Below are 15331 nucleotides of genomic sequence, written 5' to 3'. Positions count from 1 at the left end.
TCCCTGCTGATCAGCGGAGGAACGGGGTGAGTTAATTTTCGAGGTAAATTCGTTGCCGAAGACACTCAGTAATTGGAATGAGTGCGTGCTGCGTGCCGACAATCTCTGCGGGCAGAGTTGGGATAATATTTTCAACTATGCGGGTTCGTTATAGCCAACCTCGCACTTCCCTTGATATTCTCTCATTTCTTCCCGTAAGTCAAAAGTCTTCCACGTACTTTCTTTTGCTGCACGTTTCTTCGCCATTGAAAGCTTTATATGAAAATATCGAGCAAACATTTCTTAACCCATTTTTACCTTGATCCTTGTCATCACGCATGTAACTTTTGTACTTAAAAATATGAGTAGACGGTTGAAAAATCTTCTTTGAAACTTTATTCGCAATCCGGGATTCTTATGTATTAATACTTTTCACGAGTTACGGATATTTGGTATATTTGTGGACCGAGTGAAGGCTCAAGTCACTCAAAAACATACCACCGTTAAATAAGGGGATGCAATTCACAATGGTAGATGGGATACTCGGAACGTTAATTTTAGAAGATGAAGAAATATCCTTCATACAAATTTTACGCAAACATTTGAGTAGAGCTATATGGAATCCAGGGACCTTATGAAAAGAAAAGTTGCCTCAAAGGTTTCTTTGAATCAAGTATATCTACATGAGTTAAAGAAATGAGAAGCAAAAGAAACATCATCTCCGGGTTTTTTGGTTGTTCTACGGATTTTTTTGTTACCTCCTCAGTTCTTCTCAGCCATTGAGGCAAACGCGTCAATGGAAAAAGAACGCACCTCCAGGGTGAAAAACAAGAGAATTTGAATGTTGTCAAGATTTACGGCCAAATGGATGAATGAAAAATGGTATAATCCCAATCCTTGTTCGATGCATCAAAGACGAGAGAAACGGAAGCGAAGGAGGAGCAAGGCGGTGGGAAAAGTTTGAACTCGTGGTTATCTCAAGAGCTGCCTCATCCTCCGATCTTACTCGCTTCTCTATCTCTCTTCCTCTTTCTCTTCATCTTCACCTTCTTCGTCCGAACCCGGCAAATAGGCGAGCTAGCTAGTCGAATGGCGTGCACTTCTGCATTCGACTATGCAACTCCACCTCCCTCGAAACTTTGAGCAAATTACCGACTAATTTCGTAACTATTCAAACCCGTCTAGCACGTGTGCCAACCTCGCCCTCGCCCTCCCTTTACTTTCCCCATCCTCCGCCCTTCGACCGGCCAAGTTCTCTCTTAGCGCCGTGAGCGCGGAAACTTATCTTCGTTCTGGTCACCGGCAGTCGACGAGAATCAGGAGGAGAACGGGATGGAAGAGGACGACTACTTACGAGGACGAGGACGAGGACGAAGACTAGGATAGGGATGAGGTTGAGGATGAGGATGAGGATGAGGATGAGGATGAAAATCAGCACAAGGATGTGATTGAGCGAGTTAATCGCAGCTCGATTGGTAATCGATATCAGCCTGGTAAGCTATTCCCTTCGGACTGCGTGTTATATCCTTGACTTGAGCCGTTCCGCTGAACGTGCAACGCCGGTCGCCGAGGAAGCAAAAGGTCTACCCGCTAAATTTTTCTTCGTAAAGAAACGTACCTTTACCTGCAGTGGTAGGACGTCCATCTTTTAATAATCACACTGGATCAGTACGAGCTTTATCGCGTTTCCTTCAAAGTCCACTTTGGCCGGCTTTCGTTAGTTTTATTGTTAGTTGGTTCCAAGCGCTGTCCTCCGCGTCCCTCGGGCAGCTTACTCGGCCAGCTCTGTTGGGATTTGCAGTTTATAACGACCATTTTCCTCTCCTCCTTATCATTCCTTCTTCGTTCAACCACGGCGCAGAATATTCGCGTAACTACGCGAACGTGCTTGCGTGCGACAACGACGGTCTCGGTTGGCTTTCAAGCAGAGCCCCAAGGCGAGGGACCAGAATAATCGTACGGGGATGATCGACGCGATATTAAAAACCACGGTTACTACCAGAGTGGTGAAAAACGAGGAAAGTTGTCGCATGAATTCGGCGAAAGCAATGGCGAACGTGCGGTTTTAAACGATGTTATCTTGCCACGATTCGAGGAAGGAAAGACTTCGCCTCGACTTTTTGAATCAACAAACTCGTTCCGAACATCTTTCCCCGAGATTCTCCGCATACTTCCCGAACTTGTTTAATAACTCTCTTTCGATATTACCGATGTAAACATCCTCGGTATTAGCTCTCCGAGACAAGGGCTAAGGTATAATGAAAAACTTGACGGTTTTTGGAAACCGATGTATGAAAGTTATCAATTTTTAGTGTTAAAAGTATCCGGATGAGAATGAAATTTCACTTTGTACACGTCGGTTAACTTCTGGAAAGTATATTTTGTCATTCGTGCCTATAGATGTTTGGTTATTCATCACGTACAACGCAGTAGGGCCTAAGCTTTGCGGTGTCAGTTAATACATCTACATCTAGACACAGACAGAGAGCCGTCAGGGATCGCGTTGTAGCCGCTACTAGCAATAAAACTTCAACGCGACATTCATGTTTCGGTACAATAGGCAATACTGCTCCCGTTATCACCGAGCGTCACTCTCTTAGTGAGTTGGTTCTTCATTCATGCTCGTATAAAAAAAACACGGGTCTTCTTTTGCTGATCAGCCGATTTCATTCGATGATGCGGCATCGAATAATACCCGGAAATCCTCCCCCATCGGATAGCAATAAAATTCTATAGAAAGTCAATCGCTTGCACGTAAATCCTCCGTATAATAACGTGTTCCTCGCTATAACGTTGAGCAGTCGTAGGGCGTGATTAATCGAACATAATTTTAACATCATTCAAAATATCTCCTTTCAATGGTGTATTTCACACATCCCTTAAGGGAAGTCATATTATTATACAAGAGAAAGGAGTTTACCCTGCTCGCTTGAAATCCTTCTGTATGAAACTCGATTGAGAAAGGTGGCAAAAAAAAGCAAGAAGAAGAAAATGAAATGTCACGTGTCGTTTTCACTTCGAGGCACAGATTTATTTTACCACCCCCGAGGTGGAGGAGGGTACTGCGAAAGAAAGAAGGCCGAGGGGCGGAGGGATCGCCTACCTAATGGTCCGTGCGAGTCGATAACTGGAATCCCTTTATTTCCATACTCCTTCCTGCCAAGTCGTTCGACGTCGTTCGATATTCCTCGCGCCTGTCACGCCGATCCGAGGCGATCCCTTTTCGGAATCTCGCCGCATTATTGAGTATTTACACTTGTGGAAATTCATATCCCAAGTATTTCGGAATCCACAATACGGTTTTCATCTACTCTACAGAGTCGGAGAGGAATTTTTTTTTTACCGAAATTTATTTCAAAATTACCAGGAAATAAGTTGGATTGATCAGATACCGTTTCGCAGTTACTTAAATTATCTGTAAGTTGTTCTTGTACTCTTCAACACCTCATCGAGAAATTTAAAAATGATAAATCGTTGACGACATAAAATTGGTATTACGTGTCGTAACTGGTTTGAGACGATCTCCAATTTCCTATGAACAGAAATTAAATTTCAACAAAAACCATCTTAACGTTTGTTATTTAGGAAAGTAAAGTTTCGAATATCTGACAAATACATCTCGACGTTGAGGATAAATTCGAAAAATACGCGACTTATCGTTTCGCAACCACATTCAAAAGCGTCGATGGTGGATAAGGCGAATACGTGAACCCGTAGCGGTACATGTACGCGTACGCGACGAAGTTGACCAAGGGGCAGGGGGGCGTAAACACGGGTATAGACGTATAGTATTGTTGGACGTGACACATCGTCGCGGTCGGGTGTGTACCTGCGGGAACATTAACTGTCGCAGCGGAGCAATTGCCAGTGGTTGATTGTTTCGCGACAATAGGTCCATTACCGGAGCGAGTCCGCCCGCGCGATTCAATCCCCCTGCAGGGGGTTTTCGACCGTGTTTCTGGGGGGGGAGCGAAGGCCTACCTACCCAGGTCTATCTGATATTTTATTCGGCACTTTGCCCGTTTGCCGTGGCGAGTGTTTCCCTCGCGTCATCGTCATTGTGCTCGCGGGTGATTCAATCGGAAAGGATGAAATGGGCTTCGCCTGTTCGCTTGCCTGCCCGCACGTTGTCTGCTGGTTATTCGGCTACCAAATGTTGCCTGGAAAATTTTACGCGTTGCCTACTTTTTCTCGTTTGACCCTGCTTTGCTTCGCTCCTCCAACTCTTGTATCTACTTATGTTTCTTCTTTATTCTCGCCTTACTTTCGCTCACGTTCCTGATATCTACTGCCACGCGTTCTAAACCGAGAGGACAGAGTTTTGAAAGTACTAGGGATCGGAGTGAGTAGACGAAACTTGAAAATTTGGTCGTGTCAGACGTATCGCTGTCACTGTCACGTTTAATCTGCTATACCGAGTATTGCGACGCGACACGGTACGTTTCATATTATCTATTTCTCTTCGCCCGATGAAAATGTGTGTATGAATATGTACAATAATATCCGTATACCGCAGACACGGCACGTATAAATAAAGCATGTTACACGTATATGTATATGTATAGTGCGTGCATTGCCTTCCCCCGTAATCTGTATCTAGCCCCCGATTCTAAGTCCTCTCGAGAGATACTCGAGTCGCGAAAGGTCGTCGACACCACTCGGAAAATTGTAACCAACCTTTGAAAGTGAAAGAACTCTTTTTCGATATTTTTGTCACAGGCGGGCCCATCTACGGAACTGTCTGGAAAAGTTGAAAGTACTGGTCCCGCTAGGCCCCGAAACCTCGAGGCACACCACCCTAGGCCTTCTCACGAAAGCGAAACGGTTTATCAAGGTGAGTTACTTCTTTATCTTATACATATATTGTACAGGCTGTGCTTGTAACTTCTGCTATTTTCTATATATATTTTTTCAAGCTTATACGTATCCCTATAATTATAATAACGTACGGTTGAAAATTCGCGAGAATTTGAAGCATCGCCCAACTGAGGCTGGGAATATTCTTCTAACTAACATAAACAAACAGCACCTGCCAATGAGGAATAAGGATATGGACAGGCGGACGCTGCGAGCTTGTTGACGAATGATGAAAAAAAGTGGGAACTTGGCGCAGTTCTCGCCTGCAGTAAGCTGCAATTTGCTAACTGCGCGCAGGCATTGTGCTACGAAGCCTCTTTGTCGCGACACCTTCACCTCCTCCTTCGAACCCTCATCTCTTACCCCTCACCCCTTCCCTCTCACCCCCCCCCCCCCCCCCCCCTTACCGTCTATCACTACTTCCTTTTTCGAGGAGGGAGAGGGAGAGAGAGAGAGAGAGCCCCTTTGTAGAGGAACTTCGCGTTCTCCCGGGCGTACCTAAATTACCAGAGATTTTGTTCCAACTCGAAGCGGACGCGATATGCCGGCGGAGACAACGGAATATTCATTACCTAAATGCGCCGACGCAGCCACGCGAATCTTACTCTTACTTACCCTCCGTCCGTATTCCACTCGCTGCTTATACGCGTCACAAGCCCACAAAAGTCAGCTCTTACACCGCTATTATACACATCTTTACACGTTACGCGCAACCACTGTGTGCATGTACGTTGCACACAAGTTGTACGGTAGCTAGAGCTCTGTAATGTGTAGTACCTAGTAGGACGCGTGAGAGTCGCGAGGAGATTCACTATCTCGAGCATTGTCGACCCCGCGAAGTTACCAACTCTTGCGATGGAAATGGAGATTTTTTTTTTTCTTCACCCGAAATGAGTTCCTCGCAGCTCGTATATTCCTTTGATGCAGGTCCGCAGCAACTGCGTATTTACCTTACGCATATGCGTCTAACCGTAGTAATGCGCTTGCGTTTATACCTCGAACCGTGCGAACGAGCCACTCGCGTTTAAAACTGAACCCATGACGTGGCAGTAGTGAGTACCGAAGTAGCCAAAGGGAAGAAAGAGGACCGGGAACGTTACCAAATTTTGTTATAAATAAGAGAAGATGTCCAGTTATGTCTCTCCTCACTATATTATATACGGTAACTCGAAATTTGTTGTCTAGAAACAAGAGCAGTATAACAAACACACCAATTTTCTGGTTCTAATAGGAAAATTGAACATCACGTTGATCCTGAATCCCGTTGATTCCAATGTGGATTCAACTCTGTGCTCATTTCGGGAGGTGGAGCCCTGAAATTAGTCTGATAAATCGCGCGGCCTGTCATCGTGCAATTTGCAATTCAGTTCGAGGAAGTCGGCATGGAGCACAGGGTCCGTATAGCACAACGTGGATGACAGATTGAGTGAAGTGTAACAAGCGAGAGGTGATCGGGTCTTTCTTTGCTCGAGCTGAATCAGTCATTCGATTGTATAATCATCGAATCCGCGGCCTCCCCTCACAATCAGTCCTCTCAGCTTTGCCATTTGTCTTTTCTCTCCTTTGCTTCTTCCCTTATCAATTGTGCAGCAGTCGCTGGTTTTATTTTATTTTTACCTTTTTGTTAATCAATTACTCGCGCATCTCGTATAATTCTCTTTTTTTTTTTTTTTTTATTCTTGGCTGTATAAGGAAAGGAATAAATCGGTTTTTGTATTTCATTTTACTTTACTTTTCGTTTATACATGCGCAATAGGGAACGACGCTCTGGTTATTGTGCCAGAGTTTTCTCACAATCAATTCAGAATTCCGTATAATCGTAAGGATCCTCTTCTCTTCAGGATTTCCCCTCTCCCGAAGCGAGAGGATATTTAGCTCGGCTGCCGCTTAGCGACGATTGTGTTTAATTGTCAGGAAAATATGCGCCAGCTCTCGCAAGCTCTTTTCCTCTTCCTCTTCATCTTCATCTTCATCCTCGACCGTTTCTCGCTTCGTCTTCTACCTCCTCATTTCCTTCTCCTTTCGTTCATGCCCCTCTCCTCGTCCCCTTGTTACGGGGTTTAGATCTTTCAGACGTGGAACGGTGACAGGAGGCGAGGGGGACTTTCGAGGCGAAAAATAAATTCAAATAGAATGAGAATAGCTGTTGTTCTTTCCTTGGTTCGTTCCCGTCGGAATGCAGGTGGAAGGTGAAAAAGTGGTAGTAAAGAGAAAGAGAGATGGAGGAAAGAGAGAATTACTGCAGTGGTGCGGTGTAACCTACGTATATGTACACTGTATACGTATATATCCAAGTATATGCAGTATAAGTTAGTGTACTGGAAGTTGGTATCTTTTTTCGTCTTTTGTTCCGCTCTTTTTATTTTTCAATTTTTCTTCTTAGCAGCGGTTTCAAACTTCGTCCTGCAGTTTTGAACGAAAGCCTGAACAACCAGGTTTATGCACCTGAATCGGGAGTTTGAAAAACTTTGTTATATCAATTATGAGCAGGAGCGAAAGGATGAAAGATCACCCCGCGCAAACTGCATTTGTTTTATTCGTAACTGAAAAAGGCACACGAATATATTTATTACCATTTGATGGAAGACGGGCGAAGCGAACTTGAGAATTCTCGCGAACGCCGGTCTAGCAATGTTCATCTTTTGGCTTTGCCAAAATGGCAGCAAATGTCTTGGCTCTAGACTTTAGAGGGTCAGCGGATCGAGGAATGTGATATGGAGGACCGAGAGGTTTACGAGGCAAACCGTGAGTAGCTTTAATACCCTTATCTTCGTTGTAAAACTCGACGCGATATCAACCTTATATAGAAACTTTTCAATGTCTAGCTGTATTATACACTTCGGTATCTATCCCTTGCTTCATCCCCTTCCCAACCCTCCCCCATCCAGACTTCAGCCCCAGACACCGTGCAAGTCTACTTTTCATTTTTACTATTTGGTAGATGCAAATTCTCACACACCGTTTTAATGCGGGGATAGAAAATGAGAACGAGAGAGAATGAGAAGATGGAAATAACGAGACTCGCTGCAGTCGACGAGCAAAATTAAAAACGTCTGAATCGGAATGAGGAGAAGAAAATAATAAGAACTCTTCTTTAGGATGTTTTGATTCTTACTCTACAATTCGTAGTTGACATCACTGCGTGAATCGCTGATCAATCTGATAATCTAATAGTAGCCCAGCGTGAATTGACGGTAGGTTTCTGTAATTCGATTATAAATACATAATCTGATGTTACATCGTATTTCTCTAGCTGAGCGAGTCTTTCATTCGTTCAAGAACAGAAAATCTCGCCGGGTCATAATTTTTATTTTTTAGTCTTCACAAATCATTTAGCACTGTAGCCGTGACTCGGCGCACAACGTAGACTTTATGATATAATTTGTGAAAGAGGTACACTTGCGAAAAGAGTTAACCGTTCAAGGGTCAATAAAGAATGACAAATGAATGACTAAAAAAGAAGAGAACTTAATTAGGTTACGAGACTGCGGGGGTTGCACTTACTTCCCTGTTTTTTTATTTTTTTTTATTGTTTTGTGTTTTTATCACTACTTCTTTCTCTTTTCTTCTTCCTACCATTTTCGTCGTGAGCTTGTGCGGATAAGGCCGAGGGTCCTCGATAACAATAATAACAGTAACGGTAACTGTAATAGTAATTAAAATAACAATAACACTTACCAATAACAGTTTTCACCGTCTTAATTGAGACAGTGATGGTAATGACCAAAGACGCGCTTGGAAAATGTGAAACCGTTAAAGAGCCGGAGCGAGGGGGTGAATCGATCGAAACTCGAGGCTAGGACAAAACGGACAATTTCAAATTCTAAGGGTCGCCACCAACACCGTTAAATTCCCTCATTCTCGATGCTCCCTTGGATCGAAATACAGCCAGCGGGAGGAAGGGAAGAGGGAAGATAGAACCAGCGAGATATTACATTCCCGAGTAGAGCATGTCATTGATCCATCTTAGGTACTCCGTCACGTCCGATCGCCTATCTTTTCGGAAACCCAACCAGCCTTTCGGATGAGCCGTGGAGTAGGCGGCGTAGGTATCGACGAACCTTTGCCTCGTATTCTTTACCCTTCGGAGCTATCCTTCCCTCCTTCCTTCCTTCGTCGCGGAGACTCTACCCTAGAAGAATGTCCTCCACACCAGACAGAGAAATTACTTCTTTTTTCTTTCTTTTTTTTTTCTCACGTCTCACCTCCGATTAATTAAAAAATTGACAATTATCCTATGATAAGAACTGTTTTTATTCACTTTAGTCCTTGAAAATTTGCCTAACCCCTTTTACGGTTAGAAGTGATCAGCTTTTATTAACAAGACAATATACCCCGCATCTTTAAAAGTATCCGACAATGAAGAATCGTTGTATGTAAACGTAATATTTTTTTCTCCATCATCCGCGACTAACCATTGATAATAATAAAAAGTAAACTCCAAAAATACGAAGCGACTCTGAAATTTGTCAGTCGAAATTAATCTGCGTTTGTATCACGTTGAAAACCCCGTTTGGGACGAAGGCATGAGAATTTGCATCCAACGGAGGGGTTTTAATTTTTCGTGAATTACGAAATAGCCCAACGGACAAGCGAGTGAAGAGGGTGGTGACTGGTAATGAGTTGTTGATTGCCACGAGGGCGAGACGGACCCAAGAATCTGGGGGAGAAGAGATCCGCGGGTGTTGTAGGGGAGGAACGCCGTGAAATAACTCCATGGTCCTGCGAACGAAGCTCGCACATTAATATTAATACTAAAATTATCGCCGGGCAATCTGTCTTAGATTGCTTAATGGTTATCGCATCGAGATCTGGCAATTCCCGGAAACGTTCACCCTTTTCTTATCTCGTAAGCTCATTGACCTACAAAGCGGTCATTATAGGATCCCGAGACACAGCGAGAGGTGGTCCTCCAGGATCACCCGAGCCTGCAATTATATTACCATCCCGCTTGATGACCTCGGTGCCGACTGAAGCGTCCGAAAACGCACACTTCGATCCTTAACCGTGCACCCGTGACCGTAGCCGTAGCTGTAGCCGTATACAAAGCCAACCAACGGGTATAAGGTAGTAATTGCTTGATCGCTGATTGATAATTCGTTTCCTCTATTTAGCATTGTGTCGGGTACGCCAAGCCGTTTTCTGCCGCTAGTCGTCAGATAATCGTCTACCTGGAAAAGGCGCTGGCTGTTAACTTCCGGTGCGTGAGGCACAACTTGCAGTAAAGCAACGCCGCCGAGTCGTCCCTCTTTAATGTTCTCTTTTATTCTTTGTTCTTTTTTTTTTTTTATCTTCTTCCATTCCCGAGTATACGTAATCCCGTTAATGATCCACCAGACGTGTACACGTCATTGTTTATATTTTATTACATTTCCCTACCGTTAATCGGGAAAAGTTGGAAAGTTTGTTAGGCAAATGACTTGTCAGGAATCGATTTATTTTTCAAACTTACGAGTAGGTAAACAGCTAATATTTATCCCATACAAAACGGAAATGATGTCGGTCTTTTATTAATTTTTTAATTTTTTTTCTCATTGATTAACGTGAGTTGTGAGTTTGGTTTTAATTTCGTGCTTGCAGAACCTTGAAGAACGGGAGCGAAAGCACGCCGTTCACAAGGAACAGTTGTCTCGGGAACACAGATTTCTGAGACGGCGACTCGAGCAGCTGACGACGCTGCAACCGGGTCACCTGCACTCCCTTCGCCCTAACGGGCACCACGGGCACCACGGGCATCACGGTCATCACCATGGCGTGACCTTAAGCTCTAGCGCCCCTTCGCCGAGCTCCACGTCCACGTCCAGCCTGCAGCTCTCGAAGAGGCGAAGCATCTCCGAGTGCTCAGTCGGCACCGCTTCCTCTGCAAGCTCAACCGCAAGCTCAAGAAATTCCGACAGGTCAGCGGGCAGCCCTTCGGTATCGGAGTCCGGTGAGTCAGTCCTTAATGCTCCTTAAATACAAGATACTCTGCCGAAATTGTAACATGAATTTCTTACAACGCGATTATGGTGAACACGTGCTCGTCTAAACGATATTTAAACAATTTCGTCGAGCATTGTGATGATCGCAGTTTCGTATTCCCTTTTCCATGATGTCTGACAAAGTGTGGCCGAATGCGGTTGGACAATCGGTCCACGTTAGAGGGACTTGATAGTTTTATCATGAATTTATTTAAGACTGGAGGAGGAGGATGCTCGTATTCAGGTACGGTAGATACTCTCTGTCCACCAAGTTCTGCGGTTCGTTGACGTTTGTGTTCACCTCCAGATTCATTTACTTTTCGTATGAATTTCGTGCAATTTATCTTACCGCATCGAACACAGTACATTCGTGTAAGCGAGCCTGAGAACGGAACGCGGATTCCGAATCTCTGACCCATCGAAGCAGACCTGCAGTATCCCTAATCTAATCCAACCTAACTTAACCCACCCTACCTCTGTTCTGACCAATCCCACCGAAGATCCGATCGCACCAACGGCGTATATAACCAAAACCAGACTTGCTCGGCCGAACGGAAGTTCCTTCCTGATTGTGGAAACCCGATTCGACGCCCCGGTTGGGATGTTGCAAACAAACCCTTGAATATATACGTACCTACATAGGTATCACTCCCTTGCCCGATGATCAGTTGAGGCTACGGATTTCGGGCCAGCTCTTTGATTTAATATGAAGGACAACATCGCAACGAGATCACTGCGATTCGTGCCGTGGTTAACGCGTACCCTTTCCTAATCAGTTGGCATGTTCGCTTACTTTGCAATTACCGACGACAAAAGTAGTCTATATCGATTCTCGTCACTATTACAAGTATTTATTCACGTGACTATATCGACCCATTTTATTTTCCCCTTCTATCCAGGGTTGTAGATCAGACTAAGCGTGCATCGACTTCCGGGTCTTGAGTTTACTGAATCTTAGGTTCAGAAGAAAATCGCTTTCTCGGCTGGAAAATTTGAGGAAATTTCATTATTGGTGGACAGTCTTTCAGAAATAAAAGGTGATGGAGGAGGAGAGTAAAAAAATATATGAAGGGTGGCTGAAATTAATGACGTTGCTCTTGGTTAACACTCGTACGTATGTCATACCTATAAGAAATGAGGTATATAATAACTATGGGGAGGAAACATACTTTCAAAGCAGTCGAGATTAACTTTTTTCCCTATGAACATGTATCGATTTTCTTTACCAAACGAAAGATCAAGACTTTACGATTTTCTTACTTTTTACTCGCCTTCTGCGAGTTACACTGCTCTAAAAATCTCTTAGCGGATCCCTGGGATTAATTTGATTGTGAGTGATGTTTGAATACGGATTCAATATTGCTTCCACGCCCGTTTGAACGCCGACACCGTCCTTACGTACCGGTGATGTTGTTTCAAAAATGCGTTACATACCGTTCGAATTTGTGGAAAAATAGGTTGTGGTTTCGCTTCGGCCAGAGCTTCGAAATTCGAATTTAGACAGACTGGGACGGAAGGAGTGGGGAATCAGAGAGAGCGAGAGAGTGATAAAGGAGCAGCAACGAGGGCGAATTTCATTTTACCAATCGGGTGTAATTGGGAGCGCAGCCCGGAATACGTTTCGTAACTTTGTTATATCGTGCTTTTAACTAGAAGTGTTTGTGTCTGTCGACCTATACGTAGTGTGTGTGCGTGTGTGTGTGTGTGTATGTGTGTGTGATCGTGGAGCACGTACGAGGGAAAAATCCAGGACTACGTATCTGCAGCTTTCCGGCCGTTAACGTATTCGGGGGGAACAATAAAATTTCAGTGGCTTGAGCAAAGGCTACGGTTGGTAGGATACGCGCATTAACGAACAATAATTGTATCAATGTAGAAAATGCACAGCACGTCGTTCCACGACTGGAACGAAAGGACTGGTTTTATCACGTACGCATCGGGTCTTTTTCCTTTTTTTTTTTTTTTCTGTTTTTTCATAAGTTTTTGCCATCCGTCGTAGTATTGGACAAGAGACATTCACTCGCAAATGTTTTTTGTTGGTAATAGTTTGTTCGTTTCTTCCAATCTTTCTCCACTCCCGGCCTTACGTAATTCCACAACTAAGTAACGACGATACCTTCAACTTCTGTTGATGTTATTATATACGACAATTTCCACCAACGGCGAGTGGCTTTCGTGTTCAGCTCAACAAGGATCAATAAACAGATTACATCGCGCGCGTAATTCGTCGAGAAATTTATGTACGACGGTCGGACGCTGGCTCCGCTGCTTTGTAATTACACCGAATGCTGACTAATTTGAGTGATTACATTACTCTTTTATTCCGTTCGCCGCATTCTCTCCATGCCTTTGTTAGTTTCGTTACTTCGAACCTTACTCACATTTTTATATATTATCGGGAATTCTTCGTTTTTACTGGATAATATATTTCCAGTATTTCCAGTACATTTTTACACAGCCGAAAGCCACTGGTTACATCGTGATTCGAATTGATACCCGAGAAGTTCGGATGGAAATCAAGAATTGGAAAGCGAAAAATGAAAGAATGAAAAAACAAAAACTAGCGCCCTCTGTGTTGAGAGTCCTTGTCAGACTTTAGTTTTCCCCTCCCTCTCCTCTGTATTCGGGTACTTCGTTTCTGTTAATATTGCTAACTGTCGTATCGTCTTAAAAATCTTTCCACGAGAATAAACTTTGGAGGGGACCTTTTATTACGGTCTCCGTTAATTATATCATTAATTAATCTTAGGTCTCCGCCCTCTACTCTACCCCACCACCCACCATTTACTTTATACACTTCTTTCTTTCTCTTTCACTGTCGGTCTTCCGCCATCCGCGTCATTCCACCCAAAGGAGAAAGGCCCTTCCGCCCTCGCCAGTGAGTCAACGACGTTGAAGTATTCACTCGTCTACCATTTGCTCGTTCAATCTTTTTCTCTGTCTCTCGCTCGTCGTAAGAAATTTCAAGCTTATGCGTTGCGTGCTAATTAGTGCGTAATTTGAGGATGGGGCGGTTGATGATTATTATCCCTTGGTTACAATGTAAAGGAAAAAAATGGAGAAGGTGTACATGTAATTCGTCTGTCGCGAAGGTGACATTTTTACTACGATTTATCCGTCGGCCGATGAAAGAGCATCATCTTACACGTGTAATAGTAGATTTTCCACGAAGGACGCAAAGTAGGTCCTTTTACGCCGAGCGGATATTGCAAATACGCGTCGTGAAAAAGACTGCCTGCCTGCATGGTGCTCACGACACTTCATCTAACAAAAGGGTGGTGACCAAGTTTTTTTTTTCTACACCACGGAGTATAAAATAGAGAACTTTTTAGTACTAGGACGTAAAGGTGAAATTTTTTGTACTGTCGCAGAAATTATTACTTTACGTACGAAACACAGACAAAAAAATATGCGTAAATCATACTGGTGTTGCATGAAGAACTTATTATAAAACTCCTCTCACTTCACTTGGTACGAAATCCCGTTAGTTGTTGAGCAAATCGAGTTAGCAAAATCGCAGTAGTTTTGGACGAGCAAGACACTGGCGAAGCCCCGAAAGGGTCGAAGCCCAGCAAAGAAGATGAAACATACATATCCATCCCTTCTATCCCCTAATCTGCGTTACGAGTCGTTTCGATGACGTCGTCGCAGTCTGTTCGTATTTGCCCATTCAGATATATATTATATACAATATATTAGGGTGTTTCATAAAAAAAATAATTCACGATCTTCCATCATGGCACACCCTAAAAAGTTTGTTTAGGTTAAAAGAAAGATTCTGTGCAGGGATGAGCGTTCTACTTTACGTGGAAGATCGCGTTCATTTGATTTTTCACATATTTTTGAATTTGTGAAGAAACACGTTGTAGCACGTGAATTATTATTTCTTTTCGGACATTTATATTCAAGCCAAAGATCACGATCCATAACACAAGAATGTATCATCCCTGAAATTTATTCTCCTAAATTGAAAGTTCATATTGAATTAAAATTGTCAATTATGAATTGATGAATTAATCAATTATGAGATTAAATTAATAATGAAAATGTCGTCGGATGCACTTCTCAAACATCAACTGGAGACTTAATATTACAACATTATATATATATACCTGAGTGCATTGAATAAATGAATGAACACGTTCGTATTACTTTGAACGTTCGTATCGAATACAAGATGAACATTTAGGTGTATAGAAAATCTGATTATCTACTAAATGAAATCAAAAACAGCTTCCCAACTTGTATAGTTTTCGAGATATTTCGGTTAAATTGATTGAAAAATTCAAAAGGGATGAGTCACCTTTTAGAATTTTGCTACCGACTTTGGGTTTCACGAAGCTTCGTGCGAGGCTAAAAACTAACTTTTCGAAGGATACGTAAGAAGGAAAAGAAACTTTTGAAAAAACCACCCCGATACACACACACACACACACACACACACATACCTGTAGATACACATGAAGTGTTCAATTTATCTTCTTGGTGTTCAGAAGTTGGCATTGTAGGTCCTTCCCGATTATGACTGCCAAAAA

The 15331-nt window shown here is 43.2% G+C and overlaps 1 protein-coding gene across 2 annotated transcripts in view; it reads left to right on the top strand.

Moving 5' to 3' along the window:
- LOC107225298 (max-interacting protein 1) overlaps positions 1–15331 on the top strand; it is a 123123-nt gene that overhangs the window by 74150 nt on the left and 33642 nt on the right. For both annotated transcript variants that reach the window (XM_046743842.1, XM_015665719.2), the window contains exons 4-5: positions 4699–4813; positions 10417–10765. In XM_046743842.1, the coding sequence (XP_046599798.1) occupies positions 4699–4813; positions 10417–10765 (464 nt within the window). The remainder of the gene's footprint in view (positions 1–4698; positions 4814–10416; positions 10766–15331) is intronic.

This window comes from Neodiprion lecontei, chromosome 6, assembly GCF_021901455.1.
Source record: "Neodiprion lecontei isolate iyNeoLeco1 chromosome 6, iyNeoLeco1.1, whole genome shotgun sequence".
NCBI lineage: Eukaryota > Metazoa > Arthropoda > Insecta > Hymenoptera > Diprionidae > Neodiprion > Neodiprion lecontei.
This window is presented reverse-complemented; position numbering and strand designations above follow the sequence as displayed.